The 26,318-nt window shown below is 37.5% G+C and overlaps 1 protein-coding gene across 8 annotated transcripts in view; it reads left to right on the top strand.

Moving 5' to 3' along the window:
• PSEN1 (presenilin 1) overlaps nucleotides 1–26,318 on the top strand; it is an 83,096-nt gene that overhangs the window by 26,949 nt on the left and 29,829 nt on the right. For all 8 annotated transcript variants that reach the window (XM_082451768.1, XM_082451766.1, XM_082451771.1 and 5 more), the window contains 4 exons: nucleotides 7,539–7,795; nucleotides 10,152–10,293; nucleotides 18,571–18,638; nucleotides 23,168–23,388. In XM_082451768.1, coding sequence (XP_082307894.1) covers nucleotides 7,539–7,795; nucleotides 10,152–10,293; nucleotides 18,571–18,638; nucleotides 23,168–23,388 — 688 coding nt within the window. The remainder of the gene's footprint in view (nucleotides 1–7,538; nucleotides 7,796–10,151; nucleotides 10,294–18,570; nucleotides 18,639–23,167; nucleotides 23,389–26,318) is intronic.

The following is a 26,318-nucleotide window of genomic DNA, read 5'->3' as shown; positions in this document are numbered from 1 at the left end:
TTCCTTCTCTTTTAAGGCTGAATAATATTCCATTGTACATATGTATCACATTTCCTTTATGTGTCTATTGATAGACATTTGAGTTTCTTCTGTCTCCTGGCTCTTGTGAATAATGCTGCAGTGATCATGGGTGCACAAATATCTCTTTGAGATACTGCTTTTAATTTTTTTGGATATGTACCTAGAAGTGGGGTTGCTGAATCATATGACAATTCTGTTCTTAATTTTTTTGAGGAACCTGTATACTATTTCCTATAGCGGCTGTACCATTTTACATTCCCGCCAACAGGGCTTCAATTTCTCTGCACCCTTGCTAATACTTGTTATTTTCTGGTTTTTTGATAGTAGCCATCCTAATGCATATAAGATATCTCATTTTAGTTTTCATGTGAATTTCTCTGATGAATAGTGATATTGAGCATCTTTTCTTATGCTTGTTGGCTGTTTGTATATATTCTTCAGAGAAACGTCTATTCAAGTCTTTTGCCATTTTAAAATCAGATTATTTGTTTCTTTGTTGTTAAATTTTAGGAGTTCTTTGTATATTCTGGATATTAACTTATTATCAGGTATGTAATTTGCAAACATTTTCTTCCATTCTGTGGTTGCCTTTTTACTCTGTTGATTGTTTCTTTGATGCACAGAAGTTTTAAAGTTTGATGTAGTCCCATTTGTCTATTTTTGCTTTTGATCTTTAATTTCTCTTAGCAATATTTTAGAGTTTTCAGTGTACACATATATTTGGGGTTCCTCAAGACCATGCTCAGGTTCAGTGATTAGGTAGTAGAAGGACCCACAGATCTCAGAAAAGCCATTATACTCATTGTTACAGTTCATTATAGTGAAAAGGCAAAGATTAAAGTTAGCTACAGAAAAAGGCACAAAGGGCAAGAAGGATCCAGGAGACACCAGGCCCAAGCTTCCAGTTGTCCTCTCCCAATGGAGTCATGCGAACGGTGCTTAATTCTCCCAGGAACAGTGTGAGACAACATGCACGGAGTATTGCTCACCAGGGAAGCATACTTGAGCCTTGGTGTCCAGGAGTTTTATTGGGGGTTGGTCATGTAGACATGTCTGAACATAGTTCTGTAGCCCCTCCTAAGGTCAAGCAGATACCATGTGGCCCAAGACTCTCACCGTGGATCACATTGTTAACAATGTGACCCAAGGCCTCATGTAAACAGAAACACTCTTAACAGGCAGCCTATTCCAAAGGCTTAGAGGTTATCTCCTAGGAAGCAGACCAGATCTTTCTTTGGTGTGTGCAGGGTTTGGACACCCCTGACCTGCTGAGTTAATCCTTTACAGTACCAAAGCCCTTTCACATCTTTTCATCCTTCAGGTCTCAGCTCAAATGTCACTTCCTCAGAAAGATATTCTCTGGTCACATTACTTGAAAGTAGTCCCATTCTATGTATTTATCACATCACCCTATTATAGTACTATTCCAATCTGTAATTATTTTGTTTATTATCTGTCTTCCCCTGCTTGAAATCATTTCATGAGGGCAGTCTTGTTGACTGCTATGTCCTTGTACATAGCTGGCATTCACTTTTTTAAATTAATAAGTTTTAACTAAAACAAAGTACCATAAGCCAAATAGAAAGATGATAAAGGATATGAATACTTAGTTCATTAAAAAAAAAAAAAACTCATCTTTTCTAATAATAAGAGACGTAAAAGTTAAAATTACACTGAGATCCCATATTTTAATACCTATCAGACTGGTATAAATTCAGGCCTCTCATGGCTTACTATGTTGACAAGGGCTTGTTGAAACAGGCACTCTCCTGCATTGCTTAGACTTTAAACTGGTACAACCCATAAAGAGGGCTATTTGGCAATATAGATCAGGATTTCAAATGCATGTATACTTTGACCCCGTACTTTTACTTCAGGGAATTTATCCTGCAAATATGGCCCCATACACGTGAAGTAACTTACAGGAGGCATTCATTGCAGCAGTGTTTGGAACGGCAAAAAGTTGGAAACAAGTTTAATGTCCATCATTATGGGATTGGCCTAGTAAATTATGATATATTCATATACTGACTCTACAGCTGGCTAAAAAAAAATTTTTTTTTAGAGAATAAGGATATTCTTTACTGATGTGTAAAAAACTCTCTAAGATACATAGTTCAAAAAAGAAAGCAAAGTACAGGACAGTGCATTTATTGTGCTACCATTTGTGTGGACAAGGGGAATGAGAATATATATTTGTATTTGCTTGTATATGCATAAGGAAACTTTAAAAGGATTTGCCGAGAACAGTGACAGTGGTAACCTGGGGGATTAGGAAACTAAGTAGATAGTTAAGTGGGAGGTTTTTTACTGTATACCTTTTTATACTTCCTGACTTTAGAACCGTATGTATGTTTTACCTGTTTAAATAAATAAATTATACTTTAAAAGACAATAATATGGTTAGTTTTAAAAATAGTATCTGAAGTATTACTATAAAGATGAAGGGGTGTGTGTGTGTGTGTGTGTGTGAGAGAGAGAGAGAGAGAGAGAGAGAGAGAGAGAAACAGTGCTCTCGTATCCCATATCAGCTCCAGGGGCGGGGCAGGGTGGGGTTCGCTAATGTTCATCATAAACCGGAACATCCAGTAGAGTACCATAAACAAGCATTTTATGATTGCCGCTTTCATGCTAGGCTCACCCAGTTACAGCTCATGTAGCCTGGTAGGACAGCTGTGGTGCCATAGCAAGAACTCAGGTTTTGAAGCAAGAGACTTGGATTTGATTCCTGCCTCTGCTGTTTTCTGGCTGTGAGATTTTGGACCAGTTGCTTTAGTGTTCATCTGCCAAAACCTCCCAACATATGAAAAGAATAAATGAGGTGACGTGAGAGTGCTTTGTAAATTATATAAGTACTTTATATCAATTATATAATACTAAATTATATAAATGCTTTGTAAATACTATATAAAGGGAGCAGTTATTACTTGCATTTTGGTTTATATTGAACATTAATCAGCCCATCAAGTTGGTCGTAATTGTATTGCTGAATCTGAATATTAGTCACAAACATAGCATTCTTAGCGTATGACGTAGTCACCTCCTTCTAAGAAAGTAGAAGTATGAATTCCCTCAACCCTCCTGCTCCTCAGCTATCTATCACACTATGCCCCTGTTTTCCAGATCCCACCTTCCTCATAACCATTTCCTTCCTACTGAACTTTAGTGACTTGTGTTCGGCAAAAATTATCTTTCTTGGTGAGTGGTATACATATTTCTATCTTTTGTGCTTTGCAGTGGTTTCCTTTCCGCTCCTCATAGGGCTTGAGCCTTCATAAATGTTTTCTCCATGAGGTCAGACTGAGGCAGAGGGCACCAGTGCCTTTGTAAGGCCAACTTTTCTCTCTCCTTCTATTCTCCGCCATTTATCCCTTACCCTGTTTCATTAATTATCGTCTCTCTGTCTTGTATCATCACCCTTTTACTCTAATCCTAATTCTATACTTTGACCTGACAAGTATGCTTAAGTCTCTAAAATAACTTTTTCAAATTTGAATCCCTTCTGTTGTCACCTTTTTTGTTTTTGTTTTTGTTTTGCTTCAAGGAATGATTGCCTCTAATTTCTCAGTTTCCATTCAATCCCCAGTCCATTATGATTTATGAATAACCTGCTGCTTCTCTCGTTGGTCGTCATCCCACTCTGTATTTTTCCTTCCACAGCTGTTGTAGTACATTAATGACCAACATGTCCATCTATACCTTCTCCCTGAGATTTCGTCCACTTGCTTAACAATGGAAACTAATGACTTCCCCCAACTCTCTTCTGAGCTTGAAATTCTTATTAACTGCCTTTGGACTTTCCTGCCTGGTTGTAGGTACTTCAGATTCACCTATCTCCCTAACTAAAATCTCTCTCCTCTCCTCTAGCCTGCTCATCTTCTTGTGTTCCCTATATCTATCAATGCCATCACCACCTTCCTAGTCCCTTATGCCTAAACCTCCAGAGTCATCCTTGACTCCTTCCTGACCATTCACATGTAATTTGCCACAAAGCCCTGTCAATTCCACTTCTGAAATACTCTTCTCATACCTCTCCTATTTTCCATCGTCACTCAGTCAAGTTTCTTAAAAATGAAACATTATCTGATGTGTCACTTCCTCAACCTTAACAATTTTTATGACTTTCTGTTTCCTACAGGACAAAGTCTGAAGTCCCTGGCATGGCAAACAAGGTTCTTTACAACCTGTTCCTAACCTTCCTTTCCTGCCACCAGCCCTGACCACCCTATCCTCCAGCCACCTCAGGAGTACTCACTGATTTTCTGCATAGGCCTGTGCCACTCTACATGTTGTCTCTGCCAGGAGCCCATTCACCTTCCACTCTTGAAGCTTCTGCTCAAGAATTATATCTTTTATGTTGTGTTTCTTTTTTTTTTTTTTTTTTTAAATAATATTTATTTATTTATTTATTTATTTATTTATGGCTGTGTTGGGTCTTCATTTCTGTGCGAGGGCTTTCTCCAGTTGCGGCAAGCGGGGGCCACTCTTCATCGCGGTGCGCAGGCCTCTCACTATCGCGGCCTCTCCTGTTGCAGAGCACAGGCTCCAGACGTGCAGGCTCAGTAATTGTGGCTCACGGGCCTAGTCGCTCCACGGCATGTGGGATCTTCCCAGACCAGGGCTCGAACCCGTGTCCCCTGCATTGGCAGGCAGATCCTCAACCACTGCGCCACCAGGGAAGCCCTGTGTTTCTTTTTTATTTTATTTTATTCTTAATTTTTTATTGACATATAGTTGATTTACAATGTTGTGTTAGTTTCAGGTGTATAGCAAAGTGATTGTTATACATATATATATTTTTTTTCTTTTTCAGATTATTTTCCATTGTGGTTTATTACAGGGTATTGAATATAGTTCCCTGTGCTATACAGTAGGACTTTGTTGTTTATCTATTTTATATATAGTAGTTTGTATCTGCTAATCCCAAACTCCTAATTTATCCCTCCTCCACCCCCTTTCCCCTTTGGTAACCATAATTTTGTTTTCTATGTCTATGGGTTTGTTTCTGTTTTGTAAATATGTTCATTTGTATCATATTTTAGATTCCACATATAAGTGAGATCATATGATACTTGTCTTTCTCTTTCTGATTTACTTCACTTCGTATGATAATCTCTAGGTCCATCCATGTTGCTGCAAATGGCATTATTTCATTTTTCTTTATGGCTGAGTAATATTCTATTATATATATGTGTGTGTGTGTGTGTGTGTGTGTTGCATATATATATATATATATATATATGCCACATCTTCTTTATCCATTCATTTGTTGATGGACATTTAGGTTGCATCCATATCTTGGTTATTGTAAATATTGCTGCTGTGAACATTGGGGTGCATGTATCTTTTCAAATTAGAGTTTTGTCTGGATATATGCCCAGGAGTGGGATTGCTGGATCCTATGGCAACTCTATTTTTAGTTTTTCAAGGAACCTTCAGACTGTTTTCCATAGTGGCTGTACCAATTTACATTCCCACCATATGTTGCCTTTCTTGATCATACAAAATTAATCAGTCCTGTAGCACTTTGTTCACATCTCTAGTATAATATTTCTCCTATGTTAAAACTATCTCATGAGCTACTTAAGGACAGCACCTAGATCTTTTTAATTTCAGTATTGCCACAGCAGAATACCTGGAATATAGAATTCCGATTACTTGTGGAATGAATAAATTGAAAGTCAAAGGAAAGAGAAAGCCCACACTGAGTGTGTAGAGCTTCCATGTTGTCTTGTGAATGGCAAATTGAGAGGGTGTTAAAAACTTGATTTCTGCAGTCTGGCACACCTGGGTTCAAACCATTTCTGTAACACTTACTAGCCTTGCCTGTAAAGTGGTGATGATGAGGTGGCTGTGAGAATTAAACGTAAAACACACCTCAAGGCTTCCCTGGTGGCCTGGTGGTTGAGACTGCACTCTCACTGCCAAGGGCACGGGTTCAGTCCCTGGTCGGGGAACTAAGATCCTGCAAGCCGTGTAGTGCAGCCAAAAAAAAAAAAAAAAAAAAAGGACATATCACAATCCGTAGTACCTTGTAATAATTTTAAGCTATTATTAAGTATGTTATGTATTTTTATTGAATAATAGTATTCCTCTGTAGTGATACTTGGTTAAACTCTAGTCAAAAATGAGGTACAAGAGTGGCATGTTCTCACGTGTGCTTCCTCAGAGAACCCTGTCTTAACCAAGCTGATTTTATCTTATCAGCAACAGTGACTATCAGTCTACTTTCATCTCCTGTTTTATTTACTTCTCTGTTATTTTTCTCCTTTTGTCTTATTATTTTTATTTTGCTGTTGTTGTTAGTGCTCTTGGGATTCATTCTACCGTTTACAAAAAGTGAGTTTTAGATACAGTAATACCAAAAAGGAAACTGAACTTGAAGAATAGGAAAGGTTAAACCCAGGATAAGGATGAAGGTAACAAAGTGGTGGTTAGGTTAAGAGGAAAGTAGAATCTAAGGAAGTTCTACTTCCATTCCTTTATCCATCACATATTTATTGTTCTCTTCCTCTATACAGGGCAAGATGGGAGTGGGGTGGGGACAGGGTGGGAGGGCATCAGAATTAAGGCCTAGTTTCTCTCTGTAAAGGTTTTTTTTTAATTGAATATTTTTTTGAGATAACTGTAGATGGTAAGAAATAATACCGAGAGATCCCTTGTAAATCACTTCAAGGATTTTTAAGTCTTATTAATAATGAAGGTGAGGGACTTCCCTGGTGGTGAGGTGGTTAAGAATCTGCCTGCCAATGCCGGGGATACGGGTTTGAGCCCTGGTTCGGGAAGACCCCACATGCCGCAGAGCAACTAAGCAACTAAACCCATGCACCACAACTACTTAGCCTGCACTCCAGAGCCCGCGAGTCACCGCTGCTGAGCCCGCACGCCACAACTACTGAAACCCGCGCACCTAGAGCCCGTGCTCTGCAACAAGAGATGCCACCGCAATGAGAAGCCCGCGCACCGCAACGAAGAGTAGCCCCTGCTCGCCGCAACTAGGGAAAGCCCGCACACAGCAACGAAGACCCAATGCAGCCAAAAATAAATAAATAAATTAATTAATTAAAAAAAAATAATGAAGGTGAGATAGTTCCTTGTATAACTGATATGAAACCACAGGTAGAAAGCACTTCATGATTTTGAAAAAGGTGAGTGTACTCTGCTTGCAGCTGCAGCAAGTAAAGAAGGCTTCATGCAGGTGTCGTTTTTAAGTCAAACCTCAAAGGATGAGTACAATTGTATTAGGTTGAGAATGGAAGGTGAGAATGAGGTAAGCCACGAGCCAGGTGAAAGGGAGGACCTGGGTTTCTTCAGTGGACAGTGGTAAATAATCTAGGCTTTTAAACTGCATACTTCTTGTAAATTGATTCTTTCTTGCCTCAGGTTTTTGGAACTCATGTAATAATGGGCCTATTGATAATCTCGGGTCTAATCATTAAATTTTCTGTTTTTGATACAGAACACCTTGATTCTACTGGGAGTCTAATTTACTGAACAAGTCTCTCTTGTGCTTTTAGAATGACAGTAGAGAGCGTCATGAGCACGGCAGCGAGAGGCGGAGGCATGGCAACTCTGAGTCGTTATCCAATGGCCGAGCCCCTGGTAACTCGCAGCAGCAGGTGGTGGAACAAGAGGAAGAGGAAGATGAGGAGCTGACGTTGAAATATGGCGCCAAACATGTGATCATGCTCTTTGTCCCCGTGACTCTCTGTATGGTGGTGGTCGTGGCCACCATCAAATCAGTCAGCTTTTATACCCGGAAGGATGGGCAGCTGTACGTATGAGTATTGTGTATCATTATGCTCAAGGCCAGCATAGCTGTCCTTCATAGCGTGTCATCGCCACCTTGAAGGCCTCTGCACTGAAGGGACATGAAGGCTAGAGAGTCCATCCTCTCTGATGGCCAGAAGCAGATGATGCTTTAAGTAGAGAAAATGAAAGCTGCAGAATTATATTCTTTATGTGGTGTCCCTAGACAGGGTTGAATTTATTTGGAATTGAGCAGTTGAGTAGTGATTTTACCACCTCAGGGCCACTGGGCCCATTGTTCTTCTCCCTGGAATGTTCTTTTCCTTTTCTAACTTTGGTGGATTAATTCCTATCATCCTTCTCATCTTGGCTTAAATGTTGAGTCCTAAAACATAACTTCCCTGATCCTCCTAACAGAATTAGGTCCTTCCTGGTATCCTTTCTCATAGCAACCTGTTCTTTTTTCACTTGTTACAATATGCAAGTATATATTTATTTTCATTATTTAAGGCTTGGTTTCCTTCTGTACTATGAGGCCTATGAGGGCACTTTGTTTCCAGGGTGAGGTATGTAATAAATGCTCAGCAAAAAAAACAGTTGTTCAGTGAAAGGATGAAGAAGTAATGCAGGCTGGCACTAAGTGTTTGCGGAACTGTCATGTAGATTTCTCTGATGCTGTTGGTGTCGGCCCTTTGTCTCCAAGAAAAATGCTTTGATTCAGATGTCACCTAATTCTGTCTCTAGGACTCTTATGGGGTTCAAAAAGTTTTAAATGAATTTTGAAATTGGCAAGTGTCTGGAAAACTCTGTGGGGTTCTGAAAGCCAAGCTTTTAACCTTTTGGGAGAAAGGGTAAGACAGTGAGTGAAGGACAGAGATTGGAGACAATAACCAAAAGAGGTTGGGGAAAATTATCTCTGTAAGTTAGAGTTAGGTTTGGCTGCATATTAAAGAACAGGGGTTAGCAAGCTATGCCCCACAGGCCAGATCTGCCTGCCACCTCCTTTTGTAAATGAAGTTTTATTGGAATGCTGCCATGTCCATTCATTTATATATTGTCTACAGCTGCTTTCATACTACAGTGGCAGTTGAGTGGTTGCAACAGAGACCATATGACACACAAAGCTTAAAATATTTACTCTCTAGTTTTTTACAGGAAGTTTGCTGAGCCCATTATAGAAAATCAAAACAGGGAATTCCCTGGCGGTCCAGTGGTTAGGACTCGGTGCTTTCACTGCCGGGGCCCGGCTTCGATCCCTGGTTGGGGAACTAAGATCCTGCAAGCCGTGTGGCGTGGCCAAAAGAAAGAAAATCAAAACAACTGGTTTGACTGATGCACATATTTTCTCTCTCTCCCACAGAGTAGTGCAGAGGTAGTAGTTCAGATTGTGTAGTGGCTTCTCTTCATCAAGGACTGAGGCTCCTTCATCCCTTCTTTTTTGGCTTCTACCCTCTAGGTTATTTCGGGGTCCAGTATTGGTGCTGGAGCCCCAGCCTTCATTCAGACAGCAGGGAGGAGTGGGGGAGAAAAGGACATGAGACATGACTCTCAGCAGAACTAACTCCTCCCTTAGAAGTTCCACACAACACATCTGCCTATAACTCATTGGCCATTACTTATTCTCATGGCCACACATAACTGTAGGGGAGGCAGAAATAAAGTCTTCTACTGGGAACATTGATACCTGGGATAAAAGTGTTTTCATGTGAATGAGAAGCAAGGGCAAGCTGGATATGTGACATTATCTCAAGACAACTTCAGTTGCAGTCACCGTACAGATGAAGGATAATTATCAGCCATTTTACCTTCCTCTGACAACCACTTGTAGCCTAGGTAGTTTATGGCAGAATCTGGTACTTTTTTTTTTTTTTTTTAATGTTTTCGGAGTATAGTTGCTTTACAATGTTGTGTTAGTTTCTGCTGTACAGCAAAGTGAATCAGCTATACATATACATCTATCCCCTCTTTTTTGGATTTCCTTCCCATTTAGGTCACCACAGAGCACTGAGGAAAGTTCCCTGTGCTGTGTAGTAGGTTCTCATTGGTTATCAGAATCCGGTACTTTAACAAATCACTAATAAACTGTGGAGAAAGAACATTTGATGAGGTAATTATTTCGGTATAAATCATCCACTAGATGGAGCCAGTGTCTGGCTCACATAGGTCCACTTCCATATTTTAACTATCTCCTTTTATTTTGAAGGACTTATTTTAGCATATAGCTATTTTTATTAGGCTAAAAATTCTTGGTTAGATTGATGAGATGGAAAAAAGTGACTTATATCAGTTGAATCAAGGAAACAAAACTGGTGTTGGAGAGCATGTAGTTTGGAATCTCCATTAACACTAACCTGGGGCTTTTCTGTTTTATTTTATTTTAGAATCTATACGCCATTCACAGAAGACACTGAGACTGTGGGGCAGAGAGCCCTGCACTCAATTCTGAATGCTGCTATCATGATCAGCGTCATTGTCATCATGACTATTCTCCTGGTGGTTCTATATAAATACAGGTGCTATAAGGTGAGCGTGAGACACAGAGCTTTGTTCTCCACCATCTTCTTCTCATGGTTGGGTTTTGTTGTCACCTTACTTGGTCTAGTAAAGAAAAAAGTCTTATATTCTAGAACTAAGTTAATTTTTAGTTTCCCTCCTCATTTGTGGAACATTTAAAAAATACAAAAAGGCATAAATGAAAAACAAATGTTTTCATATAACATCACACTCTAAATGGTTTTAACGTTTTGATTTGCTCTATACTTCGGACATTCCAGAAGGATATATCCTGAACCTTTGTGAGTTCCCTCATTGACAGATAGCGCTGTAGCATATAATTGTCCCCATAAAATAACGTATAACTACAAAAATTCAGATTCTCAACTTGAGTACAGAACAGCAAAGCCACCTTCAGCTGCTGTTGTTAAACTCATTGGTGACTGGCCGAATTCCCGGTTCTAAATTCGTAGACGTCCATTCCCTCTCTCTCTCCTGCAGGAACACAAATTCTTTGCTTGGGAAGCAAAGGCAGGGGAGGTTGTGCAGGAGAGACACAGGCCCAGCCCTCCCAGCCTCTGGTCCCCTACCTCACTCTCTACCTAAGTGACTTGCTTGTGAATTTCAGCTACCTGGCACATGTTTCAGATTCATGCCTCAGAAAAAGGACAAATTATTACAGGTCATGAACCTTTAGGCTCATTCTCAAATAAAAGAAATATTAACTTTTCAAATATTGAATTCTACTTTCTTTTTAGTATTTACTTCTGTATATTCTTTAACATGGTTAAAATCAAATGCATAATCAGTATGTGTCCTTTTTTAACTTTTACTTTGGCATAAGCATTTTTCCATATTATAAATTCTTAGCAGATATGTCTAATGGTTACATAATATTTGACTCAATGAGTGTATTGTAATTCACTTCCCCTAATTTGGACATTTAAGTTGTTTCCAGATTTTCGCTCTTCTAAAAAACAATGAATGTCTTTATGCATAGAACTTTTCAGTTTTTCAAATTATTTCCTTAGGGTAAAATCCTAGGCACAGAATTTCTGGAGCAAATTATCTACATATTTTTAACTGTCTTGCTATGCAGAATTTTGTTTTCAAGATGATAGTATCAATTTGTACTTAACACTGGTAGCGAAAAAGGCTGTCTTACCCCACCTTCACCAGCACTGAATTTTTTTTTAAAAAAATCTGTGCTAACCCTCATAGGCAAAGCAAAAATGTCTTAACTTGCATTTAGTTGATTATTAATAAGATGGAATACCTTTTCAATTGTTCACAAACTCTAAAATTATACAGAGTTTAACCTTGTTTGTTGAGTGGGTGGAAGTATTAACCCAAGTGATGACCATTTGCAGTCTGACATCAGAATCTAGAGATTGAAGACAAAAGATGTGTGTGATGGCGACAGGTAGTCATCAACACTCAGGGAGCCAAAGAACAAATGATGTCATGTTGAGAAGCATACTCCTCCCCCTGCTTAAATATGCTCATGTCTCAATTACTGCATCTTTTTTTGTCCACTATATATATTTGTTTACATATAAGTGTTTACCTGCCAGTTCCATTTCTCTGCTTTATTGGACTTTCTTTGTGACTTGTATCTGGATTATATGCTACTTTTGTTCCTCACATGTTATTGGGAGTCACCTGGGGTTTTGCATTCTTCTTTGGTGTTAGGAGACCTCTTTCTGCTTTGCTAGCAGGAACTTAGAGGGCTTCTCCTGGAGCTCATAGTCTTGCTAATGTCCACTTGGGTTGTGTTGAGTTCAGGTGGAGGAGGGTAGTACTGGAGGGAAAAAGTGGTAAACTCATTGCTGGCTTCCTGGTACTTCTGACTCCCCAGCCTACTGGCAGCTGCACGCATTCGATCCAGGTGTTGTAGCTGTATTCGGTAGGTAGAACTAGGACTTATCCTGATGTATTTTTGGTCAGTTTTGTGCATATTTTAGTTAATGCTTCATATTAGACAATCTAAAAGGTTTATACTTAGCTGGATTTCCACGTTCATCCATTCATTTTTGTGTTGTTTTCTTTTGCTTTTTAATATTCAAGTCTTAGCAAACACAGCCAATTCTATAGAAACAAGTTGTTAATTTTGACTCCTAGTATAAAAATAAAAGGAGCTTTTGAGTCAGAAATTCAGAAACTTGCCAGGACCTGTTTGGAAATAAGCCCTGAGGATTTGTGTGTCACTGGTTGATTGTGCAATGTCTCTGAGAAGCACAAGAAGCTAAAAGACCAAACAAACCTTAAAAAGGAAGAAATGGAAAAGGCAGTTAATTATTATATACCATTTGTTATAGATGAAACTGTATAGCTTACTAAAGTCACATGATTTCTGGCCTAGATAGTTCAGTGTTTAGAGGAGATCCTTGCTGTTCTGTACTGAAGCAGGGGCTCTTTTCTTTCAGAGCCTTTAGCAGAGGAAAGCTGAACTAGGGATTGTAGCAAGATGAGAAAGGCCTGTTTTACCACCTGATGTTCTAGAAAAAGGGAAGGTGTTATTTAGTCATCATCAGAAGAGGCTTTGAATTTAGGTAATAATTTAGAAAATCATAACATCAGTGATTAACCTAAATAAGAAGACCATTTATAACCATTATTACAGGCAGAGGGCTAATATTTTTACCATATGAAGAGCAGTTACAAATAGCTAAAATTATGAACATCCTAATAAGAAATTTTAAAAATCCAAGCAGAGAAATTATGAAGGAAATATAGATGGCCAGGAGAGGGAGAGGAAGAGAGAGGGAGAGAGAGGTGTATGCATATTTCCTCACTAGCAAAAAATATATATATTAAAATAACAAATTAACATATTTAACTTATTGACTTGGTGAAGGTTAATCAGGCCTTTTTTGCGGAGTCACTAAGCCAGTATGTATCAATAGTCAGTAATCAGAAAATGTCTGTACACTTTGGTTCTGTATTTTGCTTTCATGATTTATCCCAAAGACTTAAAAATGCTGGAAAATATTTGCATACTAGATATTACTCCTAGCATAAAATATAATTGGAAAAAGAAGGAAAACCCCACAAATTCCATGCATAAGGGAAAAGTTAAATTGTGGGTTCATGCATGTAAGTAGACTATTATTTAGTCATTTAAAAATCATTTTAAAAAAATATTTGGTGGGATGAGAATTTGTCTTTAATAAAAAATTAATTTAAAAAGCAGAATGTAAAATTTTCTATTACCTGATTCTAATTTTTTTAAAAGGTCTTTACATATGCAGACAGAAAACATGTCTGAAAGGAAATGTTAATGTCAACTTTGGTTCTCATTGGTCAGTGGGAATTGTTTTTTCTTTTAGTGTTGCTATTTTTCTATATGTTATAAGCGTATGTTACTTTGTATTCAGAAAAATGCTGTTTTTTTAAATAAAAAACATTCCCATGTTCCCTTGCCCCTTCCCCCATAAAACAAGGTAAAAAGCATTTCTTAAGAAAGTGGAGGATTTCTGGTACATAATATTTACTCTAACCCTTAATTTGGAGCTCAGTATGGAATACCAGTGTACATCTCCCACTCTTTAAAGTTTTTCTGTTTTGTAATATTTTATATACTTTTTAGTTTTATAACTTGGATTATTTCTAAAGCTAAGACTTGTGATGGGCTGGGATGCAGGTGGGAAGATTCATTTCTGCTTATTATTTTTTTTTTGCAGATGAACTAGAGTAAGGACTCCCTTTAGAATATTTTGCTCAAGTTAAAGTACTTAGAGGGAAACGTACAGGTGTCTTCAGTTTACTTTGATATGGATTAAAATGGGCTAATGGATGGAGAGATGGATAGATGTGTTGCAAAGCAAGTACAGCAAAATGTGAACGGTAGAATTTTGGTGGTATCTGGGCAGTGGTTCGCTGTGTGTTTGAAAATTTTTAGAATAAAATGTTAGGGGAGGGCTTCCCTGGTGGCGCAGTGGTTGAGAATCTGCCTGCCAATGCAGGGGCCACGGGTTCGAGCCCTGGTCTGGGAAGATCCCACATGCCACGGAGCGGCTGGGCCCGTGAGCCACAATTACTGAGCCTGCGCATCTGGAGCCTGTGCTCCGCAACAAGAGAGACCGCGATAGTGAGAGGCCTGCGCACCGCGATGAAGAGTGGCCCCCACTTGCCGCAACTAGAGAAAGCCCTCGCACAGAAGCGAAGACCCAACACAGCCATAAATAAATAATTAAATAAATAATTTTTTTTAAAAAAAGGTTAAGACCTGTCCTTAAAGGAAAAAAAAAAAAAATGTTAGGGGAGGGGCTTCCCTGGTGGCGCAGTGGTTAAGAATCCGCCTGCCAATGCAGGGGACACGGGTTCGAGCCCGTGGACCATGATACTGGTCCAGGAAGATCCCACATGCCCCAGAGCAACTAAGCCTGTGCACCACAACTACTGAGCCTGTGCTCTAGAGCCCGCGAGCCACAACTACTGAAGCCCGTGTGCCACCACTACTGAAGCCCTCGTGCCTAGAGCCTGTGCTCTGCAACAAGAGAAGCCACCACAATGAGAAGCCTGCGCCCCGCAACAAAGAGTAGCCCCCGCTCACTGCAAATAGAGAAAGCCCGCGTGCAACAGCGAAGACCCAATGCAGCCAAAAATTAAATAAATGAATAAATAAATTAATTAAAAAAAATGTTAGGGGAGGTTTTTATGGAGGAACACCAGATACTAAATTTGTTGTATTTGGATAGTCAATTTAGAATATTTAAATGTCAAAGGAATACCAACTTTAGTGGTGTAAAGCCACTCTTTTGACCTTTTCCCAAATTGTAACATTTTATAAAATTGTTTTAAAGAAAGAGAGAATTTTTAAGAAATCTTTTCTTCAAAAGAATTAACAATCACAGATCACCTTGAGTGATCAAAATGGAACCACAAGACAAAATTAACATAGATTTTAATGTTAACATTAGTAACAACTAGATTTTGATAGCTTGGAGTGGGATAATTGGAACAACTGGATCTGGGAGGTGGGTGTGGGAGATTTTTTTTAAAAAGAAGACAAAATAATATTCTTGATTTGGAGCTTTTCTTCTTTTTCTTTAAGGTTTGATTTGGTCTTTTCTGATTAAGAGATATGTTTGAGAAAGTTGTTGATTAAGTAGCTCCTTCTGTCATTAAACAGTAAAGTTCATTGAAAGCATAAAGCATATTTTGGCTGTATCTACCTCAAAATAATTTCACTTTTGGTTAAAAATTATCTGACAATTTATCATGCTTCTCCATTCTATTTTTTAAAACCCCAGACTCTTTAGGTTGTATAGTATTTTCCCCAACATACTCATTACATAAAATTACCATAAAATTTTTTTATCTTGTGTAATAGATTATAAAAATCAAGTTCTGGGGACTTCCCTGGCGGCCTAGTGGTTAAGACTCCACACTTCCACTGCAGGGGGCACAGGTTCGACCCCTTGTCGGGGAACTCAGATCCCACATGCCACATGGCGTGGCCAAAAAAATTAATTATTTAATTAATTAAAAATCAGGTTCTGATTCTATCTCTCATATTAATAAGCTGTACATGAGTAATAATGACTAATATTTATATAGTTCTATATGAATTCTGCATAATATTAATGGACTGACATATAAGTATTAACTTATTAATGAACCAAGTAAAATAAACATAGCATAGCATTACTTATTGAAACCTCAGATTCAATAATACTTATTGAAACCTCAGAATATTCTTTTGTCAAATGGTTATGTAATTTAGAAGACCTATTTTCTCTGTACAGTTAAAGTATGTGTACATAGGTCACTTAACTGAATATCTGATTTTCAATTTTATTGAATTTGATTTATCAATTATTTTATTTTATTAATTTATTATCAATTATCAATTAATTTATTGTTTATTTAAGAAATACATCAAAATTCCTCCATTGAAAATATTGCTGCTTTAAAGTTTAAATGTTAACTGTTGACTCTGTTGATAATTTTTTTAATTGAAGTATAGTTAATTTACAGTATTATATTAGTTTCAGGTATACAGAATAGTGATTCGTTATTTTTACAGATTATACTCCATTAAAAGTTATTACAAGATAATGGCTATAATTCCATGTGCTATAAAATATATTCTTGTTGCTTATCTATTTTATACATAGTGGTTTGTACCTCCTAATCCCATACCCCTAATTTGTTTTTGCTTTTGTTTTTTTATTTTTATTGGAGTATAGTTGATTTACAATGTTGTGTTGGTTTCAGGAGTACAGCAAAGTGAATCAGTTATATGTCTATATATATCCACTCTTTTTTTTTTTTTCAGATTCTTTCCCATATAGGCCATTACAGAGTATTGAGTAGAGTCCCCTGTGCTATACAGCAGGTTCTTATTAGTTATCTATCTTATATATAGTAGTGTGTATATGTCCATTCCAATCTCCCAGTTTATCCCTCCCCACCCTTATCCCCTGGTAACCATAAGTTTGTTTTCTACATCTATGAGTCTACTTCTGTTTTGTAAATAAGCTCATTTGTACTCTTTTTTTTAGATTCCACATATAAGCAATATCATATATTTGTCTTTCTGTGTCTGACTTCACTCAGTATGACAATCTCTAGGTCCATCCATGTTGCTGCAAGTGGCATTATTTTGTTCTTTTTTATGGCTGATTAATATTCCATTGTATATATGTACCACATCTTCTTTATCCATTCGTCTGTCGATGGACATTTAGGTTGCCTCCATGTCCTGGCTATTGTAAATAGTGCTGCAATGAACATTGGCATACCTCTAATTTGTACCCCTCACTTCCCATTCCCCTTTGGTAACCACTAGTCTGTTTTCTATATCTGTGCATCTGTTTCTGTTTTACATGTACATTTATTTGTATTACTTTTTAGATTCCACATATAAGTGGTATCATACAGTATTTGTCTTTCTCTGTCTGACTTATTTCACTAAGCTTAATACTCTCTAGGTCCATCCACATTGCTGCAAATGGAAGAATTTTATTCTTTTTTAAGGCTGAATAATATTCCTGTGTGTGTGTGTGTGTGTGTGTGTGTGTTTATGTTTGTGTGTGTGTACACATCTTACTTATCCGTTTGTTCTTCTGTTGATGGACAGTTGGGTTGCTTCCATATCTTGCCTGTTGTAAATAGTGCTTCTATGAACATAGGGGTGCATGTATCTTTTCAAATTAGTGTTTTTGTTTTTCCTGGATACATACCCAGGAGTGGAATTGCTGGATCATATGGTAGTTTTATTTTCAGTTTTTTGAGGAACCTCCATACTGGTTTCCACAGTGGCTGCACAAATTTACATTCCCACCAACAGGGTACAAAACTTCCCTTTTCTCCACATCCTCGCCAACACTTGTTATTTGTGGTCATTTTGATGATAGCTATTCTGACAAGTATGAGGCGATAACTCGTTGTTTTGATTTGCATTTCTCTAATAATTAATAACATTGAGCATCTTTTCATGTGCTTGTTGGCCATGTGTATGTATTCTTTGGAAAAATGTCTCTTTAGGTCTTCTGCCCATTTTTTGATGGGGTTGTTTGTTTTTTGACATTGAGTTGTTTGGTTTGTTCATATATTTTGGATATTAACCCCTTGTCAGTCATATCATTTGCAAATATTTTCTCCCATTCCGTAGGTTGTCTTTGTTTTTGTTTTTTTAACACAATAACCCTTAAAATTTTATTTATTTATTTATTTATTTATTTTGGCTGCGTTGGGTCTTCATTGCTGCTTGCGGGCTTTCTCTAGTTGTGGTGAGCGGGGGCTACTCTTCATTGCTGTGCGCCGGCATCTTATTGTGGTGGCTTCTCTTGTTGCAGACCATGAGTTCGAGGTGCGTGGGCTTTGGTAGTTGGGGCACGCAGGCTCAGTAGTTGTGACTCATGGGCCCTAGAGCGCAGGCTCAGTAGTTGTGGTACAGGGGCTTAGTTGCTCCGCGGCATGTGGGATCTTCCCAGACCAGGGCTCGAACCTGTGTCCCCTCCATTGGTAGGCGGATTCTTAACCACTGCGCCACCAGGGAAGTTCCATAGGTTATCTTCGATAATTTGGTTTTTTTAATGTATTCTTTTCTTTTTCAAATTTTACCTGTTTTTAAAGGAACGAAGGTCTACATGTATTTTGGTGAAATTTCTATTTATATTATGAGTAGTTCAACACCAAAGAGTTCTGTTATAGGTATTCACTGATCCCAAAGCAGCTTGTGTTTTGCCATTTGAAAATCATAACACATACAGAAGTAATATACAATTTTTGAAGTAAGAAATTTGGATTTTTTTTAGGGTTATGGGGTCTGTTAATTAAACTGAAACTCTTTTCTAGGTCATCCATGCCTGGCTTATTATTTCATCTCTATTGTTGCTGTTCTTTTTCTCATTCATTTACTTGGGGTAAGTAGTGAAATATTTGGTCTGTTTTCAGAAATTAACTTTATTTGGGCTCTATAACTGTCACTTAAAGAAATGTACTCTGTTGATGAATTATTCTTAAATTATAATTGTTTCCATGTATAGGCCATACTTGGTATATATACAACTAGTTAATATTATCGATAGGGATATTCTTTTGTTGATCCTTGTTTATAATAAGTAGAACTGAAAGAACTCAAGACTACAGTTATTTCTAAGTCTTTTTAGTAAAGAATTTACTGTATTCTTTACTTCTAGTAATGATCTTTGAATCAGAATGTTAAAGCGTTTCAAGCATGTGTATAAACATGAATTGATTTTTAAACTTTTATATTGTTTCATCAGTTAGTCTTTCGCCTTTCAAATGAAATCTTACATGAGGACTTCACATATAAAATAGAAAAAAGTGGAGCTGCTCTGTTGAAGAGGATAGAGAGGCTCAGAGATTTGCCCGCCTTGCCTTTCTCTCAGCCCCAGTGGCAGAATACAGGTCGTAAACCATTGCACTAGCTCTTAAATTAGGAAGAAGCAATAAAGCTAAAAAATAAATTGAAGAGTTAACTCTTTGGTAGAAGCAGGGGGAGTGACCATAGACAAAAGAAATAAATGTAAGAATCTCTATGAAATGGATGATTTTTTAGGAAAAAACTAGTTACCAAAACTGACCACTGAAGTGATAGAAAATCTAAGTAGAGCAAAGAAAAAATAGAGAAGGTTGTTGAGGAGGTTCTCATCCCACCTCCACCAGTAACAACAATACCAGGCCCAAATGGTTTCATAGGGAAATTCTATTAAACCTTTAAGGAGTGGATAACTCTAATGCTATTTTAACTGTTCCAGGACATAGAAAAAGAAGAAAAGCTTCCAGATTCTTTTTAAGAAGGCAGGGTAACACTGGTACCAAAACCCTATGAATTATCAAGAAAAAGGAAACTGTGGATCAGTCCTATTTATTGATGCCAAAAGAATAACTAAATATTCACTAACAGGATTCAGCAACAACCCTTCGAGGCTATAATACATATGACCAAATGGAGTTTGTTTGCAGAATGGGAGACTGGTTTATTATTAGGAAATATCAATACAAGTCACCATGTTACTAAGTCATCATCTCGTACATGCTAACAAGAATTTGACAAAATTCAACACTTGTCCTTGGTCAAATTCCATAATAAAACAGATGATTAGTTCTCTAACATGATAAAATATATGAATCTTATTCTAAAGATTGGTATCATCCTCTTAGGAAAACTTCAGAAGCACACCTGTTACTGTTAGGACAAGATGAGGATTTCCTTTATCACTATTGTTGTCAATCATTGCTCTGGAGGGACTAGTGAACGCAAGTAAATAAGACAAAGAAATAAGAGCTGCACAATTTGGAAGAGAAGGTTAAATTATCAGTAATTAGAGATAAAATGATTGTTTACTTGGTTTCAGAATTAACCAAAAAAACAATTAGAATCACTAAATTTGTTAAGGCAACTGCATACAAAATTAATTAACATAAATCAATAGCCATCATGTAAACAACTAGTTAGAAAACATAATGAAAAGAAAAAATCCCATTTATGAGAGCAGCAAGAAAGAGAAAATATCTAGGATTAAACAGTAATTGTTTAAGCTCTGTTATTAAGAAATTTTAGGGAGTTCCCTGGTGGTTTAAAGGTTAGGATTTGGTGCCTTCACTGCTGTCACCCAGATTCAATCCCTGGTCAGGGAACTGAGATCCTGCAAGCCATGCGGCGTGGCCAAACTTTTAAAAATAAATAAATAAATAAAATAAAGAAATTTTAAAATGCCTCTTCAGGGCTTAAAAAGAAGACTTAAAGAAATGGAAAATTATACCAGGTTACATAGAAAGAATATCATCATAAAGATGTCAGTTCTCTCTAAGTTTATTTTAAATTTTAATATAAGCCCAATAAAAATACAAATAAGATTTATTTTTAATCTGGACAAGATAATTTTAAAATTTATTTGAAAAAATAAATAAGTGAAGGTACCCCAAAGAAACGTAAAAAAGAAGAAAACTGAGGGATACTACTCCTACCTGATACAAAATTATAAAACTAGGGACTTCCCTGGTGGCGCAGTGGTTAAGAATCCTCCTGCCAGTGCAGGGGACATGGGTTCGAGCCCTGGTCTGGGAAGATCCCACATGCCGTGGAGCAACTAAGCCCGTGCGCCTAGAGCCCGTGCTCTGCAACAAGAGAAGCCACCGCAATGAGAAGCCCGCGCACTGCAACGAAGAGTAGCCCCCGCTCGCCGCAACTAGAGAAAGCCCATGCGCAGCAACGAAGAGCCAACACAACCAAAAATAAATACATAAATAAATAATTTTTTTAAAAAAACCAAAATTATAAAACTATAATAATTAAAATAGTGACACCTGCACTATAAACAGATAATCAGTAGAAAAGATTAGAAGGACTAAAAAAAATGCTCAAATATATAAAGGAATTTAATTTATGATACAGGTAGTATAGAATCAGTAGGCTGTAAATGGATTATTTAGTAATTGGTGTTGAGATAATTGGGTAGTCATCCAGAGAAAAATTTGAATTTCTTCTTTATATCTATACCAGGATAAATTCCAATGGATTAAAAATTTAAATATGAAAGTAAAACCATAAAAGGACTAGAGAAAACCATGGGGGATGGGGAATTCAAGTATATATATATATTTAATTATATAACTTAAAAGGTCCTTCCTTAAATCTAATGTTTTATATATAAATATATACACACACACACACACATTCACACAAAACCCAAAAAACAAGCCAACCAGCCACACCGTGAAAAAAATCAGAAGATGAATGACCAACTGCTAAGTGTGTTTTCAACTCATTTTATAGACAAAGGCTAATTTACTTTATATATAAACCTCTACATGGCAATAAGATCAACAACAACCTAACAGAAAAAAAATGGGCGAAGGGTATGAAAAAATAGTCAACAGAAAGAGAAAGACAAGTTACTTTTAAATATATGAAAATATGCACACCCTCCTTATAAAATTAATGCTAATTAAAGCTGTACATTAGGTTAACGAGGATCAAATAGTTTAATAAATGTTCTAATTTGGCAAGTTTGCCGGAAAATAAACATGCACACATTGGTGTAAAACTTTGATTAAGAGCAGTTTGGCATATCCATTAAAGTTTTATATGAATATGTCCTGAACCTAGTAATCTGTAGGGATAATCATTGCAGCATTGTTTCTGATAGCAAAAGAATGGAATCAGTCTAAGTATCCATCAATAGAAAACTGGTTAAATAAATTATGGTACATCCATACAATAAAGCCATTGAAAAGAATGAGGTACTCTAGTATACTAATGTGGAAAGTTCTCCAGGAATATCGTTAAGAGAAAAAAACCTGGTTTAGAACAATGTGTATGCTATCATTTGTGTCCAGTAAAGAGGTATATTTATGATATGTATGGACACTCTGGAAGGATGCATATGAAGTTAATAATAGTGCTTTCCTTTGGAGAAGGAGACAAGGTTTGGGGGGAAACTTTTCACAGTATATGTTGGGAATTTTACATTTTAGGCATGTATTACCTAGCCAAAGATAACAGTAGTTTGGAGTTTTGGGGTTTTTTTGTTTTGAGTGCTGGGATATCTGAAATGCTTAATACGAATAGCTACATCATCCAGAAATTTAACATTTATTTTGAAATTTCAAAATGGAAAGATCACGTTTCTGGATAGTCTGCAGAATCCAAAGTTTGTGCTTAAATAAACAAGTGCTTTCTTTCTCCTCAGTTACCCATCTTCTATATTTGTATCTCTTTATTTTAAGATGGAATTCCCCCTCCCAAAATTAAAATAACTATTTTCTTCATTATAAAAATTCATTCATTCATTCATTGTGGAAAAAAAAAAAGAAAGAAAGAAAAGAAGAAGTTTTAAAAATTCCAGACTCCCATCATCTAAAGATAAGTCCTGCATCTTTTCAGGAATTACTACATCGATCTCTTGCTCTCTCTTCTCACACACTATTTCATGTAAATGAGATCATATTTTTTTTTCAGGCAACAATATATCATGCCTGTATCCCATGTTTGTGTGTATGTGTATAAAACATATATATATTTAATGGCTGCACTAAATTTTATGAAAATAACACCGTATGTCCTAAGCTCTAAAATTCATTTTGCATGTTTAATTTTTTCCAATTTCAGATACTTCAAACAAGTGTTTCCCAAAGTATAGCATAGCATTTTAGGTGTTGTATGGCCTTTTTTTTAGTTTTTGTACTTTACAGCTGTGGCCTGTGATACTGGTTTCCCATTTATATGACTGATACAGAGTTTTCTGTTAAAATAAGCTCAACTTGAGGAAAAAAGTGCATTAATTTAAAGAAAGATATGGTAAAAGTGTGAAGCTGGGATATGAATATCTAATGAATATCTATGTTAGAACCATAGTTCTAAAAAATGTTTTGGTGAAACTTATTGTATGCTAATCTTTTTAGAAATCTGTTTAATTTTTTTCAGGGAAGTGTTTAAAACCTATAATGTTGCCATGGACTACATTACAGTTGCACTCCTGATCTGGAATTTTGGTGTGGTGGGAATGATTGCCATTCACTGGAAAGGTCCACTGAGACTCCAGCAGGCATATCTCATTATGATCAGTGCCCTCATGGCCCTGGTATTTATCAAGTACCTCCCAGAATGGACTGCGTGGCTCATCTTGGCTGTGATTTCAGTATATGGTAAAACCCAAGACTGACATTTTTGTTCATCACAGAAATACCTCCTGGTGTGTTTTCCTTCCTCTTCTAGTTGTCTTGACTTAGGGAAAATGACAACAGTAATGTCCCATAGCTTTTCAGTAAATAATCAGTTAACTCTACTATCTTTGTCATATAAAGATTTCAAATTTTTTGAGGTTAAGTTCTTTAAAACTGTTTTATTAATCCCCCCAGTTTAACTCACTGATGAGTTAGTGGAAGGATCCATAGACTGCTGGTCCTAAGACTTAGATTCAAATCCCATCGCTACCACTGATAGCCTTCGTGACTTTATGAAGGTGATTCGGGCCCTTCGAGCTTCAGTTTCCTCACTTGGAAAATGGGAATAATGCTTCTCAGAATATTTGTTGGAAAGCACTAGCAGAGTGCTTGACACACATAAAGTGCTCAACTAATTTTTAATATAAAAATTAAGTTAACTACTTTTTATAAGGCAACTTGGGTAGAATTACTCTTTTAAAGATAAAACTTATTTGGGCAGTGTGAGCTTCAAATTTATTAGCAACCCATGTGACATGGGTCCTGAAAAGTCAGAATATACCTTAGCCGTGAATAACCAAGATGTGAACTCTGTAACTCTCACTTTGCATAAAAGCCAAAAAGAGATCCGTTTTCAGAGGTCAATTTGTGGTCTCTGTATGATAACTGCAGTTTTCTTTCATCCCTATTCAAATGCTTATTAAAAATGTCAGGTGACCTGTAGTAGAAAACCTCACCATTCCCCCTTGATTGATGAATAAAACGTCTGTGGAAATAGAATTGGATTGGCTCTGTTCTCATATTTGAGCAGTCAGTCACAGAACTGTAGAAGTCATATACTCTTTGTGACGGACTTTTCATAGTGACCTTAGGTTATATAGTATTTGATGGTTTGCAAAGTACTCATCTTTTCATTGCACAGCTGCGATCAAGAATGCCAGTTCTGCGCTCCGTCCAGTCAGCAGCTGGTTAATACTTTTCAGTCAGAGATTTTACCAATATGTTCTTCTGTTCCATGCCTTTTTCGACAGCCACAGTTTGCCTTCTCCTTCAAAGGGACACATTATATCTTTACCTAACGACTCGGGTACTTTAGCATCCCTACTACTGTTGCAGAAAATCTTTGCAGCCTGGATCTTAACCACATCCACCTTTGTCCAAGAGCACAGATATAACATTACACTGATGATATCATCCTCTGTATAAATTCACTGGACCTACTTGGTGAGGACATACAGATATTCACAATAGAGCTCAAAAGGGAGGTGGCATTTCCCTGTACATAGTACAAGGCTCTGCCACCCCAGTTAAATTCCTGAAAGTTACTTGGTAAGCTGAGGGCTTCTGCATCTCTGGCACTGTCAAGAAATAGCAGCTGACCCTCTCTGCGCCCACGATGTTAAAACAAGCCCACTATGTTTTAGGCCCTTTGCGGATCTGGAGGCAATATACTCTTCATTTACAAATTTTACTTAAGCCTATTTATACTGTTACAAATTGGCCCACCTTGAATGGGGACCTCCTACAACATAAGGTTCTAGAATCTGTCCAAATTGTAATACAGTAGTTACTTCCGTTAGTGTCCCTTCTCCCGCCCCAGAGAATCATTCACTGTAGAGGCTTTAGCAACCTCTTCTCATACCTCCTGAAATCTCTGGATCACACACTATGATCATAAGTTGCCCACGGATCTCTGGTGTGAGAAACTACCCTTTTCAGTCCCATGCTGTACACATTTAGAATGGCCATTTCTGACTACATACCGAGCTCTCCTGGAAACAGGTTTTCACAGGCCCTGAACCTGTGAAGCTCCGAATCCATCTGCTCCTTATCTCCATATCATGGAGACAGCATTCTACAAGCTCAGCACAGCCACCAGGGCCTCCTTGCTAAGACAGAAATGTTAGCCATATGATAGCGCTGATTCTGGGCCCCATGGAATATCTCACCCACAGGAGAGGGTGGCCTCTTCTTTCCTCAGTCCCTTGCCAGTTGACAAGGTGCTAGAGGAGGTCACCCCTCTCTTGGACCCCTGGCTACCACGGGAGCCCTTTGGGATCAAATGAGTGAACAAACAGCAGTGGGAGTTTGTACACTTTACGGACAGCATCAAAACTACATGTGAAGGAGCTCACTGGAGAGCTCTGCTTTTCATTGCTTAATCCAGGCATCCTTGATCAAAGAATGGGATCCAAGGGTCAGCAAAATTAGCTGAACTTTGGGCAGTCGTCTTAATCTGGCCAACAGTTGGCTCCATCTGTGCATTTTTACAGACCCTTGGGACATTACAAGTGGTCTAGCCACCTGGTTCTGCCAGTGGTAGCAACAGCAATTACTTATCCAAGGTTTCCCTCTTTAGGGGAAATAACTGAGAATCTCTTGCCTCACAGATACCAAAAATAGAAATCAGAGTTATACATGTCTCAGTACGTATTAAACCCACAATACAGGCCTCCTCACTTTATCCACTTGGGAGTTCCAGATAGTGTTATAGTGGCTATTTCACTTCTAAATATACAATGCTGGGCTCTTGAACAAGGTGTGCAGTGGAACTTTCACCACCATACAAGTCTCACGCTACAGGGCTCACAAGACACCATTATGACATACTAGAGCAAGTTAAAACTTGATTAAATGAAATATCAGGGTTGAATCATAATAAAGAGTCTGATTCCATTTTTGATATTAAAAAAAAAAAAAAGCCAGCTCTGGACACAGACTGCCTGGGTTCAAATCCAGACTCTTCTACTCCTATCATTTATTGGGTATGTGGCCACAGATACATTACTCAACCCCCGAGTCTTAGTTATTATGAAGATTAAATTAATATGTACAGTACACATGTATAACGGTATTTATCAGTAAATATTAGCTGTTTCTTTAAAATATATAATCCTGTGAAGTAAGCAAGG

Source organism: Balaenoptera physalus (assembly GCF_965194825.1).
Source record: "Balaenoptera physalus genome assembly, chromosome: 2".
Taxonomy (NCBI): Eukaryota; Metazoa; Chordata; class Mammalia; order Artiodactyla; family Balaenopteridae; genus Balaenoptera; species Balaenoptera physalus.
Note: the sequence above shows the minus strand (reverse complement) of the source record. Positions and strands in the feature narration are given on the sequence as shown.